The sequence below is a fragment of the Ciconia boyciana genome, chromosome 16, assembly GCF_034638445.1.
Source record: "Ciconia boyciana chromosome 16, ASM3463844v1, whole genome shotgun sequence".
Lineage (NCBI taxonomy): Eukaryota > Metazoa > Chordata > Aves > Ciconiiformes > Ciconiidae > Ciconia > Ciconia boyciana.
Genome location: NC_132949.1, coordinates 4541159 through 4564329, shown reverse-complemented (window position 1 = coordinate 4564329; position 23171 = coordinate 4541159). Strand labels below are relative to the sequence as shown.

Here is a 23171-nt window from a genome sequence, read left to right as displayed (position 1 = left end):
TGAGAATTAAAGTGACATGCACAATAAAAAGATCCAAAGGAACCAGAATACAATATTTACAGTAAATAATAAATTATCTATACCCCTCTCTGAAGAAGGGGGCAAATAAGCGATAAACAACTTTCCACATATTGAGCTAAGCACTCTTCATCCTATGCACTGAATAAAGCAGGGGCCTTGGAAAAAACAGTATGCAGTCGTATACTTAAAGACATTAATTCATATGCAAATGAGGACGCATTAGAAACGATTACTAGAATTCAGTAATTATTGCCTGAATTTAGGCAGTCATTATGACTGATTTACAGCAGCTGAAAAACAGCTCTGAGGTTTGGATTAGAATTATCCACCAGATGGCAATGCGACCCTGCGTGAGCAGCAGATCAGGGCCAAGCAAGGGACCTCAGATACCTATTAAAAGCCAGTCGTTCCAATAGTTGAGTTTGTTCTTTTCTTTCAGTCTGCCTGAAAACTTTACATCCGTACTGGGGGTGATAACACACTCGCCATTGTCTTCAATTGTGACTCCTTCTGTTTTTGGACCCTCTAGTAAGGGTATGGCACTGCCGCGGGGCTAGAAAGAGAGATTATTGTTACAATTAAGGAAGCGCTGTGTCCCTCTAATATTTAAATAGGCAACTAAATAAAAAAACGGAGGTCAAAATTAGTGGGCAAGCAAAAATTACTGGCAGCAAAGTCACTGTAAGTAAACAATGTGATTATGCCCTCAGCAACTGCTTCAACAACCTTGGACATTAGACCTTCTAAATTACACGTTGCCTAGGAGATGAGATTACTCTCTCTTTTTTTAGAAAAGTTAAATAGGATCTTTATTTCCTACCCGCACAGCCACAACGTGAGCAAAACAAAACTATGATGCAGTTTCCTATCTATGGGGAGCTACTTTGATGAACAAAACAACAATTTTAACATTAATCACAATGCACCAACAATACTGCATAGCAACCTCTGGCCCACTCCTGCTAAGCTTGCCTGGCACAATTCCTGATGAGCTACAGTTACTTCTCTGCAGCATTTAAAATGATTCCTGAAATATGGTCATGCATTCTAAGGCTTACTGTTAATTGTTTCATGAAATATTTAATTTGCTATGCATTTCTTGATAGCAATCTGCAATTTAAAGCCAAATTTCTGTAGATGTAGATGTAGCCTTCAGTGTTTTATTTTCTATTTTAATCAGATCCCTTTGCCACTTTACAATGGCAAAGTTGTCTTTTTTTTAATATATTTTTATGTGTGTTTCCATTTCAACTTTTTTTTTAAACCCAGGACAGTACTAATTCTGTAAAGGCACTTTTCAGCAGGTGTCATTCAACTCTTGCAGCTCCCAACTTACCACAACAGTTACTCCTTCATGCACCATTGACGGTGATGCATACAAACTTGTGGAGTATTTCCCTACATATAGAGTTGGTCTGGAAAAAAACAAAAGTGTTGGAAAGAAGTAGACAAATCTTAGCTAAAACCTTGGCAACACAATCCTGCAGAACTAATGCACGAGTTTCTCAAATCACCAATATTTGTATCTTGAAAAGCCTGGATCTGTAAAATTGTTTTAAGTACTGCTGTACTATGAAGCCATTCTTTTTAATTGTGAAAGCATTATTAGTTGATTATTCACCTCACAATTACTCAATTGACATAAGTCATGTCCTATTTCTGCATTATTCAATAACTGGTATTTGCCAAAATGCTATGCACCTTTTTTATAATGTGAAAGGCTTCACATTATAAAAAACAATCCCATTCCACATTATAAGAAACTACTCAACACAGAACATCTAATAAAAGTTATGAACATACATTTCCTAAGTTTATGACACATTTTTTTTTTTGGTCTCTGCCTTTAGACAGTAAAAGTTCAAATATGATATAAAATAACAGATGGAGAACTAGAGCTGCATTTATGTATTCTTTTCATCGTCTTGAAACTTGTAGAACAATCCTAAACTGAATGTATATAAATAAGGTTTTAATGACAAAGCTCTGTCAAATAGATAGTGAGAACAACAGGAATATTGATGCTCACGTCAGTTTGCTCTTGGTCTCTGTTTCCTTTGGGAAAGGATATTTCCACTTGGTAATGTGTCCAACCTCCCCAGACATGAACGTCAAGTATCGCAGAGTTTCTATCCCCACGTTAGTGTGCATAACTTTCCGTAATCCTTCATGTTGCCAGATGTAAAAAGCTACCACAGGAGAAGCGTAATTCTGAATCCACAGTACATCCCCAGACTCGCTGTCTACAGTCACCACCAGTCCATCTCCATTAGACACAAAGTGGGACATTTCTACAATGTACAAATATATAGGAGATTATCTGGATTGCTGCAGACAGGCAATTTTAAATATACATATTAACAGTTCAAGCCTTATGTTAACTGTGGAGTCCATTACACCTTACATTGCAAAAGAATAGCTGATCAGCAAATCAGTTGTCTGAATTAAGTTGATAAAAGTTCAGTTGCAATAAATAGCATTGCAATAGCTTTTCCTGAGTGTGCACCACAGTTTAGGTTTGCTTCCTCTCCTGCCATTTTTCACTAAATTTTAAAGAGTCATATCTGCAAGAGCTGTACCTTCTTAGATTCAATTTACCTGAAGCTACCTAACAGGCTCTAGATATTACGGTGTGTAAAGGATAAAAACTGGCAAATGTATATCAACTGCACAAAAATCAGACAGACAGCTTGACCTATTAATTATAGAAAAAAATCAGAATATTTTTCCCTGTATGCAAAACCCATGGTCAGTATGTGGGGAAAAACAAACAAACAAACAAAAAAAGACAGCAAGTAAATTCTTACTGTATTTTATGTCTTCATCAGGCAGAGTAGCTGCATAATCAAAATAGGTGGCGTTCCATCGCAGCTCCTTCTTCTTGGTGTCATACATTGTGATCGTGTACTCTGTTAAAAAATATACAGTCTGTGAAGCAAAAAAACCTATGAGAGAATAGAATCAATCATCTCAAATCTGAGACACTCTTCAAAACACCACATGCACCACTTACTGCTCTCTGCATTTCATTTTCCCAACACTTCTGATAAATAAACATTTCATAGCTGTTAAAGATAACACCTGATCCACTCATATACTGATCTACAGGAACCTCGGAACAAGCCCTGCAGACAGTTACTGCTCACATTATCAGCATTTTGTTTTTACTGCACAGGTTCTTCTGATGTACTTTGTTTTACTCACAATTTTCCAAACCCTGCATTCTAAAATTCAGCATACCTTGTTCTGTAACTGAACTATCACACTTAAAGAACGCATTAATATAGAGGTTAAAGAACAAGTCTATAACACTTATTCCTTTTTACTAGTCAACACCTATATGGTGTTGGTCTAATTTTAACAGTTATTTTAGAATACTGCATTTGTAATTTCAGTGGATATGCCCTACCTCCATTTTCTTTAAACAGTTTTTATAAAAGCTGTATGTTACAGAGCAAACTTGGGTTCACAGCTGCTACTGGAATGCACTGTTAAATAGAATATAAATGCTACTTAGTCAACAAGAAGAATAATGGAGCATGCCTACTGCCAAAGTTTAAAAAAACAGTATCTTTCTGCTGGTCTAGAGAGTTAATAATTTTTCTGTGTACAGTCTGAAATCATAATTGACAGAAGTTTTTCTAAGAAATAAACTTGAAAACCTGAACTGATCACAAGGTCATTTGTTATGATCCTAAACTTTAAAAACAATGACAACAACAAATTTCCTTCTAAGCTGCAGAAAAAAAAGCATATGACCTGTTCTCCCAAGATACAGGAGGGATGCTGATGGGCAAAGACTTTCTGCAAATGAGGAAGTCAAGGTCTGCTGTTTCTCCCCAGTCATGAGGTCAATCACATACCAAATATCCTGCTTTTTACCTGAAATAATAATTTAAGCCACATTACCATTCAGTTGGAATATTGCACTTCCATCAAGCTTTTCAGTCTTCTTTTTTCTTTAGTAGGCTCATGAATTTAGCATGAATAAAGCATTTTTAATCAAACAATTTCTCATAGTCAGGCTCAGTTTCATCATTTAGTACTACTGGCCAATCCCAAATATTGACAAGAAAAACTAGATACAATATTTAGAATGGTAAGTACTATTGGCTGAATTATTTTTTCACACTGATAATATCTAACAGAGATCTGAGTGTAGAAGATCCTGTAAGCTAGCAGAAGAGGAGACTGAAGTGCTAATGTTGAAGGACAGTAGGTGGAAAAAAATTGTGAGGGTCTACACATTTCAAATCAAATATCCCACTAAGCCATGACCTTAAATATTTATTTGATGCTAACACATATGTGTTGTATTTAGAAGCTTCAAATAAACATTTTTCACTCTTTTACTGGAGAGACACAAAGTGGAGAACCAGAAGTAGGTATTGGCCCTTCAGGAGTTTAAAAAAAAAAACAAACCAAAACCAAAACAACAACAAAGTCCATCCTGATTCTTCACACATTTTACTGTTGTGATAAGTAATAACTGTACTTCCTTCTCCCTTTCTCCTCCCAAATCCATCTGCAGTTAGAGTAAGTCAGGACAGTGAGCCATAAATTTGTAATTATTTGTAGTATAAATGAACGGACCGGATCTCAGATAATGGAGGATGTCTAACCATGTTGCAATGGGATTTCTTATTTAATTATAATGGTCAGGCAGTCAATGACATTTATAAGCACAAGAAGATTTTAAGTAGAAGTCACACTTTGTTGAGAGATAGCATCTCAAGAAACCAAAAAACCCCATACAGGCTATGCAATGCTTAGAAAAGCTATCTTCTTCTTCAGGAAAAGTAGTTGGTTTTTAATCTTCAAACAGTAACTGAATTCTGTATTAATCAGATTTTCTATCATCAGAAAGGTTAATGAAAAACCATAATTAATACTGAAAATAAAGCATATTTCCATGCAGTCTGTCTGGGAGTCTCTACATTTTGTAGTCACTGAACATATTACAATCTAAAAGATATTAAATTTGAGCTCACCCATGTACAGGATCCCATCTGAACTGCGACAGGGAGATGCCTGCACCAGCTCTGGGATAGTAAATGGAAGTTTCTAGGGAAAAAAACACAACAATAAAAGCTTATTCACATTGCTGTGATAGTCTTCATATTTGTTTATACAAAAGGGTGGTCAGAACACTTCAGAAATCTCAAATGACAGTTTTTTATTGTTTATTTGTATTATTGCAGTGCCTGAGAACTCAAAATTTCAGGTCAAGGCCCTGCTCTGCAAACCCAGAGCAGAGAGAAGTCTGTCTCAGCGAGTTTACAACGGGAAAAATGCATGTAGAACAGAAGAACTACTTGCAGCTGAGAGGTTAGGAGGCCAAGACTCTGTGGTTTTAACGTCTACTATCATCACTTATAAACTGTCTGGGCTTCAACATACCATGGTTTAATTGTCTCCCCTATAATGAGTATAAAACGGTTCTCCACAGGACTGTACAGTAACATTTATAAAGGCCAGATATCTTCATACAAATGACACTGTTGAGAGGGCGAAGCATGAATCTCTGACTGAAGAGTTCTTGAGATACTGCCAAGCCTGTATTGCACTTACAGAATGGGTGATGATCCTTAGTAAGTTTTAAGAGACTTTTATTGAGATGAGGTCACAAGAGTAACGGACAAGCTGCACCAACAATAAAGATCAGGCCTTTGCTAAGTTTACTTAAATATGCTAAAATTACTCCACTCTTGCTTAAAACTTTTATAATAGTGATTCTAAACAAAAGTTCAATTACTTTAATTCAAAAAGGGAGGAGATTAACAGAATAAAGGAATAGATTCAAATAGATTGCTGCTTCCTGGATTCACCCAGGAAAAGAACCAAGAATCATTTTGCAAGTTATGATCTGGCTGTACTGTGGGGTGGGGGGAATGGTGAGCAAATACTAAAATATTTAACAATATTAAAGTTCTTAAGGGAAATCACAGCAGCTGCCAGAGAAAAGAAACTTGTGGGGAGCCAAATATTTTATCTGAGTATCACTACAAAGTTTAAAAATAAAAGTCAAACATTAGCTAGTATCTGTGGGTTACATGGATTGGTGACTATTTTGAAAAGGTTCAGCATTTTTGTCTGCTTACTAAATCTTAAAAAGACGTCTTCTAAAGGTGTCAGCACAGAACATATATTAATCCTGCCTTTTGGCTGATGGTTTTAGAAAATTAAGTATTTGGGTGAAAGTGACATTACTGATTTGTATTATTCTGGGTACACCTTTCCCATCAAATCATACAGAGATTATTCAGTATTTGGATAATACAACAGAAATTTTATTGGTCATCATCATCATTATTTTAGCAAGTTACAGAAAAATAGTAAAAGTGGACAAAACATATCTGTTGTTGGTATTTTCAAGCAGAAATTATTTCCTGATGATCAGAAGAAAGGTGGCAACTTTCTGCTCTAATAAAATAAAGTATGCTTTCACTCTGCAAAGGTGCTAGCAACACAACATAGGGCACTGTCATTCCAAAAACTTGTATCCTAACATTGGCACAGGCAGCGGACACTGGTTTTTGGCTGGTCTGATCAAGCTTTTCCAAGAAACTGGTGCACTTCCATTAAACAGTACAAATGCCTGCAAAACTTTACAGTACTGTCAAGAAAGCAGAAAGTTCCCTTGGGGACTTATCCTTCATGTGAGTCCGATTAGGGCGCTTTTCTAAAACTTATCAGAGAATTTTAAAAAATATACTTACAGTCAAGCCTTCACTATTCTTGCCACCAAGCGTATACAAACTGCCATCATTTGGGTCTGGAAGAAATGCTGGCCTAGGATTTAAGCAGCAATTATAAATAATAAAAAAAAGTACTGTGCTCCTCAGAGAACAGGAAAGCAAATGTGGTCAGTACTGGCTTTACAGAGAAGTTCATCTGACATTAAGTTTTTTACTTTGTATTATCCATTTTTTGAAGTTTCATTTATTAACTGTGAAAATGAGAAAATATAAAAAAAGTTTCAGAACTGATATAACATAAGATTACTAATACATTTGAAAATTCAAAGATCCAAATGTGGCAGGCAATCACCTGGGTGAAAGCTTTTAAACAAGTTCTATATGCTTTTAAAATGCCACAGAATTAAAAACAAACCAAACAAATAAACAAAAACAGAGAGCATAAGGAAGGCAAGGAACAATAAAAGAGTTGCCAGAACTAAGTAAATTTGAGAGGTAAAGGCAACCCCCCACCCAAACTACAAAAAACCCAAACAAACCCCAACATCAAAAACAAACCACAAAAAAGAAAGGATGTTACCACTGACTTCAGAGACATAAAGTTAAAGCCCCAAATTTTCTAGTTAAATGTGAGATTGCTTTGCTGGAGGAACTACTCTGAAGTAACAGCTTGAGGGTTTCATCTGAAGATTCTGGTAGTAGTGGTGGTTGGAGTTTCCTATGCTTCACTACTTTTAGTCTTTTATTTGAAGAGAATAAGAAGTACAAACCCCAGAGATCACTCCCTAGCTGTTTGTGTCATTTTCAAAGCCGCTCAATTAAGATTCTAGCACAGTTAGCACACTTGATCTCTAAACCTGAGCAAGGGCTTGAGAGAACAGTCTGCAGACAGGACGTTTCTTCTTAGCGCTACAAATAAGAGAATTATATGTAGCTAATTATATCCATTCTGTATCTGCTCTCTAAACCACCTTAAATTGACTTATGCAAGGTATGCAACTTTTCTAGAACATAGATAATTTTGGTTCAAATTAAACCAAATTTCAAGATGTCAGTGAAAATCAAACAAGCAGTAAATGAGATAAGGAAACAGACTTACTCTTCCACATGTATTGGCACCTGGAGTACAGGATCTGCATAAACAGAAAAAGAGAAAGTCATAATACTGGCAATTCAATTCCTTAAACTCACTAGATACATGATTAAGACAGGCCTCCAACAACTTGCTCCTTTTTGAAAGGCTGATGCACGGAGTTTGAAAGGGGCCATCTCGGCAGCCTCAGCGATCTCCTGTTTGGTTGTGAAACTAGGTTTGTAAAATGGGAAAGTACAAAGCACCTGAGAAGTTTTAAACCTTCTGAAGTCCTTTGCTCAGTTTTATCCACACTACTCCCCAGCTGTCCCTGGGAGGAGACTCGGAGAAGATAGCAGTACTGTATTGTAGCTTGAGTTTTCTCCTTATTTCTCACTTGGATAGAGCATATAGTCTGTTAGAACTGCCTGTATACATGTTAATAAAAACTCTTGCTTTCAATACATATGTGCAATCGCTGGGCACTGGCTGCCCAGGAGGCAGCTTACCATAACTTGCAGCAACTGCCTTCACTGTGCAGGCTTCAACAACCAATCTTAAAAACAAGCCACAGCTAATGGAAGCTTTGCAGGCACTGTGAGAACAGGGATACAAAAGTACGTATCTTGATATTTTTTAATCTGTATTTTATGAACTTTTGCTACTTTGTGTCTCGCATACCTTGTGTATCAGGCAGGTAAGCAAATGCTTTCTAGCCAACTCAACATTTAATTTCAAATGCAACATACAAATTGAAAGCCTAGCGCTACACCTACTGAAATGAACCGGAAGACTGCCAATGACTTAAAAGCAAGACTCTGATGCAAGTCATAAAAAACTTAGCTCCACTTCCTACTCCAAGATAAAACCTCTGTGATGAGCAAGTCACTGAAATAAAAAAAAACAAAACAGAAGTCTGCCAAGGGCTATACAAAATTACCTCAAACTGATTTTTTTCACTTAAATAATCTCCCCACTAAAATTTATCCAAGAATCCACATTACATAAAAATCAAAAGGTTTGGAAACAACCTCACAGTAGTTGGTATTTTGAATGATCAGAATCACAGTTTAGCTTTCATCAACAAAAAGAAGTTACGAAATAAAAACTGACAATGCTAAATCTAAATCCTTACATATTAAAAGGTAAATTAAGAACAATAATTTGATTTTAATGTAAGGTGAGGTGACCTCAAAATTACTATCTGAGGCCTCAGAAAATCCTGAACCATGGGATTTTCAATCCTGATGTCAAAACCACAAAAGTTCCCAGATTTGTAAGACGTACTTTACAATTTCCAAGACAAACGTGTGCTTATTTACGGGTATATTGGCAGAAAGTAACCAGACGTCAAGAGGATGCAAGGTATCTTTATTTCTGCAGGGGAAATCAAACCATTACACTAGAATAAGCCTGACTAAGAAGATGAAAGATGACCAAGCAAACAAATACTGTTTTTTCACCTGTTCTGTCTCCATGCAAACACCATGATGCTACAGGAAGGAAGAAAGAACAAAAACAATGATGTTTTGAGAGCCTTTCATTGGGAAACTGGCACAGATTCTGGACAGCTTGAGTGTACTGTGGTATTTGCAGAGCTAAGCAAGACAAGAACAAGAAATTCAGGGTTCATTACATGGGTCTTACAAAGTCTCTACCACTCCACAGTATATTGCACCACACAAAATGCTGGGTTTGATGATAACAGCCTAGAAGCATGTCCCTTCATTTTTATATAACAGATTAAAAAAATATAAGAAACCCCTACCCAAACAGCTCTGTAACAGCAATGCAGCTGAAAACAGTAGTCACCAAAGATACACATATAATATCAAAGACAGAAAGAAAGCATAATATGAGGAATACCAGTAAAGCTATGTTTATTTTCATCCATTTTTTTTACAATAGTAAACACTCTCACAGCAGCTTTGTTCAAAACATAACTACATATTTTTCTTTTTTTTTTCCTCTTTAAGCCTAAAAAAGTGTTCCAGATACATCCTCAAACCTGTCAGAATAAACTACTCAAAAGCATATTAAGCTTCTGGGAACAACCCAATTAACTGGAGAGGGAGCAGTGCTCTACTCAAGCACTGAATCACACTACGCCTAGCAAACTCACTGCCCAGTGAGCAGACTTGTCCAGTTTCATGCTTTACCTATCTCCCACATCACATGGTTACTCACTACTGCACTGGCATCTCCCGCATTGGCAAGAACAGCATCAAACACAGTCTCCCTCCACATCACAGCAAATCCCCTCTAATGCAGGGACCCCTGTAGACCTGCAGAGCTGTGTGCCAGCTCTGGGAAGAAACCCACAGGAGGGCACAGACACTGCCTAGTCATGTTAGCTTATACTTGGAGCCTCATACATAGGGCAGGAAAAACGCTGAGATAATTTAGCTGATACTCTTAACAGTCCAAGGCACTGACATGTAGTCATAGAAGATGTATAGCAAGAGCACCTATCTTGAGCAATTTTTCTCTTAGTGGTGAATTATCACCATTACCACTGTTCATTGATGTAAGACGGGAGTGCTATGCAAGTGTAGAGCTCCACGTTATATCATAAACTCCATTTAATTTATTGAGAACCCAAGTACACATCAAAAGGGCCTAAGAATAATTAACATTCAAACAAAGGAGCTAAGTGATGGATTGTTATATATCTGTCTCTACAGACCACACTGCTTAGTCAGACCTTTATTCCATTAACTACATCAAGCAATTCATTTCTATCCCTTGTGTGAAGAAACTGGTTTCAGGATATGTTGGGAGGGAGCCCCCCGCTCCAAACTTATGGTTGATTATATGCCAATTATTTCTCAGTGTTTGCTTCAAGTATTCCACAAGCTTTACAATGTCTAATGCAACACATGGTGACTTACATCATCATCTCTCCATTACTAAAGAAAAGTAATAAAGAAAAAAGTATTAGCTGACCATTATATAAAGTGGTTCAGCTCTGGAGCTGAACTGCTGGGTTGAACGACTAAAAGCAAACAGACATAAAGTTTATATACTCCATGCATCCACAAGTCTAGGTGAAATGAACTAAAAGAAGAAAGAGACATTAAAGACCACAGGCTGGAGTTTTTATAATCATAAGTGCTTCATGGGAAGGGAAACTCTCACAGTTTTGTGAAAAAAACCCAGCATGATAAATCAGCAGAAAATGGCACCTGCCTCAGTTGAAGTAAGATTTAATGCAAATGGCAAATGCTACAAGCATTGTTAAGGCAAAAGCCAAATAAACTTTGCAAGTCTCTTGATGAACTGATTACACAGAGAGTGTCTTACTTGTTAAAAAATAAACTGTCGTCTGTGGTGATGACGACTATTGCTAGACAACAGCAATCTTCACCAACAGTTCTTGAGCAACTCTGTCCTATCTACAAACATCTCCTCCTCAGATGATCGTTAGTGATAACAAAGCTGCATAACTTGTTTTTGAAGTGATATCTGACTGCATATATATTGTTTAAGTATAGTAATGAAGATTTTCTTTAAAATCAGTTTCTAGTCAGCCTAGGCAAAGCAAAAGAAAATAGTTTCTTGCCCAAATTATCTTCAGAAACTTTTAAATTTAATTTTAATAAAAGGACTGCTTATTCTCTGAATTAAATGGAGGTGTTGTTATATGAAATTACAGTATAAAACTAGTACTATCTGAATCAAGTTTCAAATTTTCTAACTGCAGTTACTGATACAACACAACATGCACTCTACAGTAGAACAGGACAGAATGTGATTTTCTCAAACATATTAGTATTTCAGGTTTGTTTGTTTGTTTTTTTTTCAAAGAATGCTCAGGAACACCTGAACAATTATAGGGAATTTCAAAAGGTAGATTATGTTTTCTAGCAACTGATCCTGGTTTGTCCATGACATTTGCAGGAGAGTCTGGTTAGTAATGCTTTCCTATAGCTCCCTTTCTGCTCCCAAAATACAGTGAATAGTAATAATACAGTACAGCATTTTTGGACTAATAACTTGTTTTCACTTAATTTTCTAAGACTGGGCAATCTACTTTTACAAACAAAAAAGTGCTCCACTCTGCTCCAACTATCTCAAAGGTCTGAGAAGTTCTGCATGATTTTATCGACACGTAGTACCATAATAGTGAAAGAACACACACACACATATATATATGTGTGCAATATTTACTTGCATTAAGCTCTTACCCCCAAGCTTGTATTTCTGACAGCTGTTGGAAAAATGTCACTCATAACAATTTCATCAACAAATGTATCCTACACTTTAATAAATGATCCCAGAAATCACATGAATGTCTCTTCAACTTCTGTCGTGCGTTTTTCTGAAGCACTCTTGTGTTATCAGAAGACATGAATGAAAGCCTTATGACAAGTTCCAAGCTATTCAGTGTGTGCTGTACAGAAGCACCATGCTCATGAGAAAGTCCTTAAACTTTTCTTTAGTATCATATCTTCAATACCACGAGCAACAGTGCTTCATCAGAAGTGAAAAAAATCCTGTTTTTACTTGTTTTCTCAGTAACTGAAATTTGATTTACTGACACTGATAAAAAAGAGGTAGATGGAACAGATTAGGATGTTATTACAAAGCAGCAGGAAATTTTTTTAGTACTTACTGGCACATGAACCAAAACACTGATTATTCTGATGGCTTCCTGCAACATTTAAGTGTTGTATATGAACTGTTAGAAAGCATTTAGCATCAATATCTGAGTCATTTCCATGCATGAGGCTATTGACAATGAGTGAACACAAACTGATGGAGGAGTTTATTTTCTGAAGTGAAAGGAATTCTTCTTTCACTACTAGCACCATCCAGCTGGAAAGCCCAGCTGTGGAGAGCCATCTCTCTATATTTATAGCCCCTGGGGCAATGTAAATTTTATAATTTTCTTAACACTTTCATGATCTTGAACTAAGGTTGTAGCTATGCAAAGATACTCTGAAGACAGACAATGAACTCTTCATATTCACTTTCATGTGGTTTGGGACATATTCCAACTTTATTTCAAAGTTTGTTTTGAAATAAGAACTCACTCTGAGATAAAAAGATAATCTTGAGTTTAATTTATTGTTGTCAGGTCTTAACAATAGTTTTCATGTGCTTGAATACAGACTAGTAAAAGAATGAGTCGTCTTATAACTGAAGTCACCTTTTACTCCACAACAGGTCAAACGGAAAAAGTTCTTGCAAAAGTCAGAGAACTGAGGCCGCATCTTCTCTTCAACAGCTCAGCACTCAAGTGTTAACATGCTGAGACTAGAATAATGTAATCCTGCTTTCAAAATTTCCCTGAACTGCAGTTCCCTGTAATTAGGTAAGTCATTCTAATAGGCCTGATCTGTTCCAATACCAACAAGAGTGATAATAACCACTGAACAAAGCAGTAAGTATTCTGCATCGGAACAAAAACTTTACAGAGAAAATGTGTTGAAACTGTGATAAAAATACATCTGCCTCTCCCTTAAGCTTCCATTCCCTGTAGCAGAGGAAAAGCCAACTTCTTGCAATGTCCTACATAAAGCTTTTGGTATGATATCCTGTCCAAAAGCTTTCCACTTTCTAGACAAGAAAACAAAGATGTCAAAACAACTATGGAGCATGGGTGGTGAGCTAGGAAGCAGGACACCATCCTGTAAATATCTCCAGTGCTGGAGGGAAGAATGAGTTTTCTACAGATACTTCCAATTTGTTTTTCCTTCAGCCTCCACTAAGGCAGAGTATGTTAACAATTCCTACATTAAAATCCTACAATTCAATACAAACTAGCTTTAGATTTCTGACCTGGGAATACACACCTGTGTGTAAACAAGCACATGCACACACTATCAGTAAAATTATTGCCACGGATACTCTTCATTAAATTAATTCAGCAAAGCATATTAATGCCCCCAAGCACAGGGAGTTCAAGGGCATCAGTAGAATAGAAATGCCATTGAAAAGACTGCTGATACCTCTCCTTGTCATTGTGGGATTTCAGAAACGTTATCCTGTAAGAACTGAAAAGCTTTCATTTTTACAAGTTAATAAAAAGATTTGTAAAATAACTGTGTCAAGAAAAAAATAATTAAAAAGACATTGATCCTAGATTATAAAGATTTATTCTAGAACTCTAAGATTTTATTCAGAAGTACAGCAGTTATTAGAAACCTGTTAACATAATGACTGTCCAGTAATTTAGTAAATTATTGGGCTCAGTTACGCTTCCCTGAAATTAAGATTTTGACCTGGCAGCAGGCAGATGTCCCAAATACAGTTTTGGTTGCATCGTGGCCAGAAAATATTTGTGCCTGTATCATCTGCTTGTGAGTGGGCAGAAGTATATGACACGTTTCAGACTATTCTAACCCGTATTTTGCATACATATATGGAAAAAAGCCATATATACAATTTTTGAAACTATAACCATAATGCTAAATATAATGCATTAGACTTTTCTCCATATTTCAAACACATGATAGACAAAACTTGCCCTTTGACCAAAAAACAAGTCTTTTTTAATGCACAAGATAGAGTTGCATATTTTCAGCACTGTAATGTGCCCTTAGGTAGAACATACAAAACCAATGACTGAAAAGAAGAAGTGGGAGATTCTGAAACAGCAAATGAGTTAGTCGGTGCCCCACTGGAATGAGCTGGAAAAAACGGTTTCCTGACCTGAGGCCCTACCATAAGATTTGGGCTAACGGGCCAATTTAAAATCGTGTCATCCTTGCCTGCTGTTGCAATTACAGTAAATTAGGTTAGAGATACTAACAAACTATCCTCTGGAATTTGCTGAAAAGAGTACTGTTCTGCAATTGTTTTGTTTTGACAATCCTTATTAATTTACAGCTATGCACAAAGATATTTCTTCTTGCCTGAGAATAACCACTGTTATTAGAGCAGGACCTACAGATCTCAGATTTGCCCTTTAGAATCTACAATTGTATACCATTAATAGGTACAGTCTTTATAAACGTTGTCTTATCGTGACTAGTCCACTGAAGTCTGTAGGTTCTGAATAAGGTATAAGAAATCAAAACCTTTTAAATTGATTGTGGGCCATCAGGTTTTTTGATTGCTACAGAGAACTGAAGATCATAACAAAATTTCTGCTGGCTCTAAATCTAGACCCAAATCTGTATATATTATATGTTCTTCTGGCAAATTACTTTGAATTAGTTCTTAGCAGAAAACCTTTTAAGGAGCTGGTGAATGAAAAGAAAGAGATCGCTTTGAACAGTACAGAAGGACACACAGAAGTGACTGTCAGAAGAACAAAGAAATACTCTGTCCAAGAGTACAGTTTGAAACACTACATTCTTAACATCTCACAAAGTTCAATATTCAGATCATTAACCTAAGCTCTTGAGTTAACAGAGATGTACAGGATGATTTTTACAAAGAAGCGAGGGAACAGGACAGTCTTAAAATCACATTTTTAAAGCTCACACTGAAATCAGAATTGTGAATATAAAGTTTGACATTAAGGACAAAAGCATTCTCCAGATTCCATCTTGCCAACAGGTTTCTCGTCACCATATCTATCACTATCTACTTTCTTACCTTTTGCAAGCCTACAGTGCTGTACCTCTACACCTTTCAAAGAGATCTATAGGAAATGACACAAGAAGTTTCATTTCCAGCAATTTGGGGGAAGAAATGTAATCTTAAGTAATGTTACTGAGGATGCTCACTAAGTATTTTGCTAGGGGCAAGTGCAGAAAACATGGGATCCTATCACACCGTCACTTAGAACCGACAGCTCCTTTTACTGATCAGAGATGGCACTAAGGGCCTTATTTAGTCTCTGATCTTAAATGCGTGCCACACCCTTTCATTACCCTTTCAAATGAGTGTCTTTCAATACAATGTGCTTTTGTGGGGCCACAGCAGGAGCAAAGGTGCCTCTCAAAAATTTGGGGGGAGGAGGAGTGTGGGTTCTTTCTATAAACTTTCCAACCATATTCCAGCTTTCCAAAGCCCAGGGAATGAGCAGCATCACTTACCTGGCCACTGAAAAATCCTGAGAGCTGTCAGATAGTAGAACCCATCAAAGCCAACAGGAAATGAAGGTATTAACCACCCTCAGCAAACAGGTCCACAATCTCACTACATATAACTGAAGGGAATGCAGCTTTATTTCAGAATTACTGAACAGTCCTATTACTAACTGATCCATTTTTTTGCCTGCTTTATGGGGAGCACAAGTATTCAGACTGCCTTTCTTGCCAGCACTACGTGAAGGCAGGAAACCCAAACATGATGTTGTGGTGATAACCACTGGCTCATTTACTCGGCATACCTAAGATAAACTTCAGGGCTAAATTAAAACAAGCCACACATGGCAAGGTTTTCATGTTTGTTTAAGTACTGCCTGATAATGAACACTGCCTTGGTTTTTTCCCCCCAATGAAAATCAAATTTATATGAATTGCCCTTTGTTAAATACCTTGTTGCTTAAGTGCAGTAATAAAATGTTCCCTTCCTGATGAATGCTGCTGCAGCACTTTAGGTGACCTCCACAACTTCTCAAAGTACATGAACCACAAACACATGGTTCATTGTCTGATAATCAGGGTAAAATGGCACCTGCAAGAACACTGCTTGCAATGCATGCAACTTCCCACTGGGTAATTCTCTGTAACAATACAAGCATATTGTTGACAGAGTGAGTGCACCCAACAACTGTGTTTATACACTAATATTAATACTGAATTCTGCACTATTAAATCTCTCCAGGGATTTAGCACAGCATGATGGTAAAGACTTTCATGGGCTATTAATTTCCAACACTGTCTCATTTTTGTTGGACTTCCCACCCACAGGGTGATCACCAACAAATACAGTTTTGCAAAAATAAACAAACCCCCTCCAATTACAAATTAATTCGCCAATTTATATGTACAGGCCCTCATTCCACGTACACTTAACTAAGTTAACTCATGAAGCATCTTGTAACAATGATAACTACCACTAATTTTTTTTTTCATTGACCCTTGTGTGTTGTTCTATTACACAGAAATAAACTAATGGGCAATAAGTGGTTTGCAAAAAGCAGCTGAACATATCTCATGTACATAAGATGCAGAATAATACATAGTTAGCAACAGAGAGAAAAAAAAGAAGTCCTATAAAACTAGATTATCCAGTCGGGCAGTTCTACTATACCAACAATAGTTTTGCAACAATTTTTTTTTTTTCCTTGAGCAACACACTCTGACCAGGATCCTTTTCATTACCAAAGTGCCTTAATTTCTTCCTCAATAAACCTCTTGCCATTTACTAAGTCTGGCTGCAAACAAATGCCAGTTACGATACCCTTCTAGGATAGGGCTATGTACTGTATGCTCATGTCAGTTGAATGACAAGCAAAAACCAGTAAGCTTCTCTTAACACCGCAGTAGCCTATAGCAACAATAAAGGAGGAGGCTGATAACTTTTTTTTATTCAAGACTGTTCAGGGAAAGGAAAGGCCTAAATTTAAAGAGGAGACAGGGGAGAAAATGTAATCACACCTATTAACCAAGATCCTTCAAGAAAATACTTGCTCACCTCTTTTTACTCCAAGAGGAGCTACAAAAGCATTCTTTGCTCATTTATGAAGTTAACTTTTTGTCTGGTAGATTTGCATTCAAATATGAATAGCTTCACAAATAAGAACAACTGGTTTGTACTGCAGACATCAGATATGTGGAATCCATTTCCTACCATTTCAGCTCAGGTACTAAACTGATATCAGGTTTAAAACCAGAGGACAGAATGATGCAATCACTGTGATTCCTTTCCATTTGACCTGCTTTCTAATTTATTTCCCGAAGTGAAGAGAAAGTGCTACTATCACTTCTACCATATGTAATCAGAGTCCCACTAAAACAAATTTGTATTAAATACTGAATTTTTATGAAGACAGAAAGAGCTATGTCTGATCAGTAATTAAAATAACAAAATCACTTCCAGTCACTGAGCAATGTTAGATTTCTTTACACAAGTGCAGTTCTTTCATTTAAAAAACTGTGCTGTCCCTAAACATCTATTATAGAAAAAAAGACCAGAGGTTTGCACGATATCCACTGCACTAGTGAATGTAGGGTATTCCAGAGACAGAATCATGCAAACCCTTTGCCACCAGTTCCACCAGCTGATGCTATCATTTGACATCTGTTCTGTTCTATGCTTGCTTATATTGCGCTAATTCCCATAAAACATGATACCTACCAATTATACCACTACAGCTTAAACATTCTGGCAAAAAAAGCGCCCATAAACCTGGAAAAGATCTGCAAGTGAAAATATGAAGATGAATATGACTCCAGAAACACTGTAGCTGAATTCTGGAGCAAGAGCAGAAATAAGAAAGAAAATGAAGTATTTACCAGGCCCTACAACAGTTTGAATTATCAACTGATTTGACTTTTACTACTGTTCCTGAGTAGAGGGCATCAGGACACCTCCTACTCACCTTCTTTTAAAGTCCACTTGATTGCTCCCGTCCTCTTGCTGACAGCATGCAAACTTCCATCAAGAGTTGAAACAAACAACAGGGTTTCTGGCACAGTTACTGAGCTGGTGTTCTGGAAAAGAAAACCCCATACACTAAATGTAATTATTTACTACAGAGTTTACTCGTAACTGTCATATAGTACATTGCCTAGAACATCATCCTTCTTTTTAATCGCAGAGACTGGACAACTTTCTTGTCCCTTTGAATTCAGTGTTTTGGGTTAGGGTTTTTGGTGGGGTTTTTTTTGCTGTCACTGTTATGGAACTGCTTACTGTGTTAAGCTCCCCTAGAGACAAACTGGGAGATGCTTTACATGAACCATCTATCTACAACTCAACCTCCATTTTCAATTTTATATCAAAGTCTTCTTATACCAGAGTTAGGAAAAACCAGACACAGAGTTGATCTAGGAAAGAATTGATACAAAGACTATGCAATAAGATAGCTAGGGTAAGGAATTTCAAAGCAGCTCAGAGAACCTAAGTGTTAATGTCAAAGCCCTGCTAATACCAAGTAAATAGAACGTACTTTTGCCAAGATTTAGTGCAGTAGAGATGAAAAGATATTGGCTGGGTGGAACACGGATAAATAAAACTGAAAGATGATCAATATTCTACGGGGCTGACTGCAGCTGAGACACAGGCTGATGCTGCAAGCATGTAGGCTGTCTCTGAGCAAGGGCAAAATATTTAGGATAGATGCAGCTTAAAGGCTAGAGGAGATCCATACTGTTGAGCCTCTTAGTTGTGTTTTTGTACCTCATGTCTCCCAATACTGTATTTCTGCAGTAGGTAGTAAATAACACTGCTTAAGAAAGTCCATATGTATTAACACATCCACAGACATCTCCTAGAAAGCAGTTGGCTGCAGGATTCAAACCTCAGTTTGATGTTCTAATCATTCTGCCACTGGGGACGTGTCACTCCGTATTTACGTGTATGGGTACAGAGCTGTTTGGTGCCTGCTGTTATTCCTACAGCACAAGCAGCTTTTGAGCCTGGCTATTGCAGAGCATGTAATTTTATTAAAAGGGCATCAAACAAACATCGAGGACTCTGAACTATGTAGTTGTTGCGGGAACAGCGAGGCTAAGTCCAAAGTGTTTCATCACACAAAGCAGAAAAAACATGTTCATTTAATGTCTACTCTTCTCTTCCTGCCTAAAGATGATCCCATGCACCCTACAACTGACCTGTTTCCATTTATCAAGTCTCAAGTTATTGCTCAAGTAACTTGTCATTTGTAGACTGTATCTGCATTGCTCATCTGCGTGCCACCTGCCATGTTTAGGAAGTTTCACAGTTAAATATAATTCTTAACCTACCACAGTTCATGAAATGAAAGTGTATGCATTTTACATAATTAATAATGCCTTCAATGACTTAAATTGTAAAAAACAATTATCAGTCATGTTAGAATTATTGCAAAGCAAAATACACAATTGCCAAATTAAAATGCATGGATATAGGAGTAACTTTCTTTGGGAAACTATACATTTTTAGTCCAACTCAACTAAAGCATTAGACTTTCAGGTAAAGCATAAAGCTAAAAGGATAATATAATAAAGTAATAACTAGCCAACTTTCAGGTCACACCTACAAATATTATACATGCTTCTTTCTGCTCATAATGAAAGCAGCTGGAGCAGACAATTGTAAAGTACACAGTGCAGAAAAAATGAAAGTACAAATCAACAATACACAAACCATAGATCAGCAATAACTGCTGGAAGTCCAGAAAAAAAGGAGACGTATCTTAACACATAAATATAATTTTCATTATCTGACGTAGTTAAATTATGCAGGCTGTGCAGACATCTGCACTTAAATAAAATATTTACCATCTGCACTTAAATAAAATATTTACAACTGCATCTGGAATCAAACTCTGCAATGTTTGTTCAAACAGGGACACTGAATAACAGTTCCTCTCATGCTGGCCTCTAAAATATGCAGCTCGAGATGTTAGTAATGAGAACTGAACTTAGAGTATCTTTCTAGCCTAACAACCTGATTTATATGTAAAAGCAAAGAGAAGCTGTATTGTAGAGTTATGAGTTCTCATTCTTTTGTATTATTACTTTTGTTAAAGCAAACTATTGTAGCCACTGTATCAAAGTAATTCATGAAAATTTTGCCCCTTATGTCTTTTTGTACATGAACTCCCAAAACAACTTAGGATTGTGTAGTTGATTTATAATCATCTAGTCCAGTCTTCCGATCTTCCTTAAAAAAGCATTTAACAAGCCAGATCCACTGATTCTGTAACCAGAAGGGGAAGACACAACCCACACTCCATTATCACATCTATTTGGGGCTGAAAGCCATCTAATTGTGAGGCTCAGTCTGCCTCCCCAAGATTTACTTTTTAAATCCGTCATTGCCTAGCTGCTTGCATAAAACTATGCTTGAACAAAAACAAGAAGGGAAGCTCGGGGCTGCATTCTAGATATCTTTATAGCTGCTTTTATGCAAAAGATACAGCTTCTTTGCAAATAAAGAACTGCTTCCTGTACAAAATTGTAATAATCTAAGAATTATAGTAACTAATCTTCCTAACCTGGAACACTAATGAGCAAGTGGGGCAATAACTGAGTAACGTCAGTGCTCCTCACTTCTAAGATGTCGTCTTGCATCCAACTGACAAATTCCCTCACTCTTATCATTGGTGTGAGGAAATGAACGACAGTGGCACGAATGCAGAGTTATAATATTAATATTTTATGAGTGGGTTGTGATGTGGCCCCAAAAAGATACCAGTTCAAGGAATACCAGGACGGTGAAAAAAACCCTGCGTTTGAACACGTTTTTTTCCCTTTGAAGACCAAACTGCTTTTGAGCTCAGAAAAGCTAGAAGACTTGCAGATTGAACTGATCTCACCATGTGTAAGCTATTTAAGCATGAAAAGACATCTCAATTCAATAGGGTACCAGCAGTAGGAACAACTATTAGGAAATCCTCCATATCTTAGAACATTTTCTCCATAGAGTTACTTCTTCTTTGGGTGACTCCAGTAATATATGTTTATGATTTTATTTTCAGTCTCTCCGAATTCCTTTTATGGCATTACTGATGCAGTGGAGCTCAATTCTGACTTCTTTCTCTGGCTCTCAGAGTCTGTCATTCATAAATTAAGGACATTAAATTTCACCACAATCATCCTAGCTTTCTGGTTTGCTTTAATATTCAACAAACAATTGGGATTAACAGAATAGGGAACTGTCTATTTGTTTTTCCTTCCCAGGGAACCAAATCCACCTCTCCTCCACCCAGGTAATGGTGGGGGAACACCCTAATGTGTGACATTACACAAAATGCCAGCTAACTTCTGATACTCATTTTGTATAGGGGTTAGATCTTGAGACATAACTGACAGCAGTCATCCTAAAAAACATATGTATATGTATAGCCACATACTAGCCCAGAGATGCTCATGAAGTCATTACTAATCAGTCTGGTTTCAAGATATTAAGAAAGGGCAAAAATTTCAAAATTTAGTGGAAACAATGTTGTGATGAAAAGAAGCAATGGATGGTGGTCAAAATTTATTCCAAATTAACGTCTGTGCAGTAACATTTTGCACTCATATATTAATTTTCACTTGAAGATCTCAACACATTTTACCAAAAAAAAAGGCCCAAACAATTCTGGTTAACAGTGATTCATGACAGGTAAGGAATTTCTTCCTCCTATACACAAAAATGTTGAAAAGCTAGTTTACTTTTAAGCTAATATATACTTAATGCACACACACACACACAAAATTTCCAGGCTTTTGTTTTAGATAGGATGTAACGGTTATTTGATTTCTTTCAATATTACCTGAGAAGCTTTGTAATAAATGAAATAACTTGAAAGCCTCAGTTGCATAAAGCTGTCTGGAGGGCTCTGGGCTTAAAAAATAGAAACAAAACGAAACAAAAAACATGAACCAAAGACACTGAATGAATATTCCAGCTCTGAATTTCAACTAATTGCACAAAGAAACCGTGCCCATCAGGTTAACTGCATTTAATTAACCATCATTCTCAACTGTCAGATGTTGCCCAACATCAGACAGCAGGTCACTGTTTAAAGTGCCTATCTGTGCAAGTTCAAAGAAGAAATCACAATGAACTGCGAAATTTGAACAACTTCTTATGAACTGTTTTTTACCTAGACTTTTGACAAGCACTTTTCAGCTTTCTCATACCAAACAAATGTTATTTTCACTGCAGCTGTACTCACAAAAAATCCCTATTCCAGAGAATTTAATTCTTCTTCTATCAGATTCATAGATAAGGCAGAAAACATTTTTAGGCAATATTTCAATACAACAATGTATACGGTGTAAGTCCTGTACATTATACACCACAGGAAACACAAGAAATACCTGTTTCTTCATGAAGACTTATCTACCCTAAACCTGCTCCATGAACAAAAGCATTTAATTTGAAAGACTGGAATGACTCTGTTTGGTCTTCTATCGAAAGATACACCAAAAACATCCATTATTCAAACTGATCATTTTAGTTAACAAATACAGTGAAACTGCATCTAGAATGAAACACAGTAAGTTGAGCAAGAACAGACAACTGTTAAAGGCAGGAAGTGAAAATTACTGAAGTTCCTTTAAATTGCAGGTGGGAATTTGACACCCAGAATATAATGACTAGTATTGAGGTTTAGTTGCAAATAAAATACAACATATAGCAAATCCACCACATCTTCCATGTATACAGACTAAGATTGTTTTTCTAGGCTACTTTTTACTCTCTGCACAAGTTTTTCTTATCTTCTTATCTTACAGAATCAGTATATTCTCCACAAAGCATGTTCTCTTCCTGTCTTCTCACTGAGAAGTGACTAAAGCGTATCATCTTCACAAAAAATGTCCCTGTAAAATAACCACCAT

General features: G+C 36.7%; 1 protein-coding gene across 2 annotated transcripts in view; it reads right to left on the bottom strand.

Moving 5' to 3' along the window:
* Positions 1–23171, bottom strand: part of ERN1 (endoplasmic reticulum to nucleus signaling 1) — a 43061-nt gene that overhangs the window by 12483 nt on the left and 7407 nt on the right. The window contains exons 2-10 of one of the 2 annotated variants that reach the window (XM_072881607.1): positions 18236–18347; positions 7819–7852; positions 6741–6813; positions 5013–5085; positions 3781–3903; positions 2829–2930; positions 2051–2312; positions 1358–1436; positions 412–574 (exon numbers count right to left, since the gene is read on the bottom strand). In XM_072881607.1, coding sequence (XP_072737708.1) covers positions 412–574; positions 1358–1436; positions 2051–2312; positions 2829–2930; positions 3781–3903; positions 5013–5085; positions 6741–6813; positions 7819–7852; positions 18236–18347 — 1021 coding nt within the window. The remainder of the gene's footprint in view (positions 1–411; positions 575–1357; positions 1437–2050; positions 2313–2828; positions 2931–3780; positions 3904–5012; positions 5086–6740; positions 6814–7818; positions 7853–18235; positions 18348–23171) is intronic. The other variant, XM_072881608.1, reaches the window with a different exon arrangement.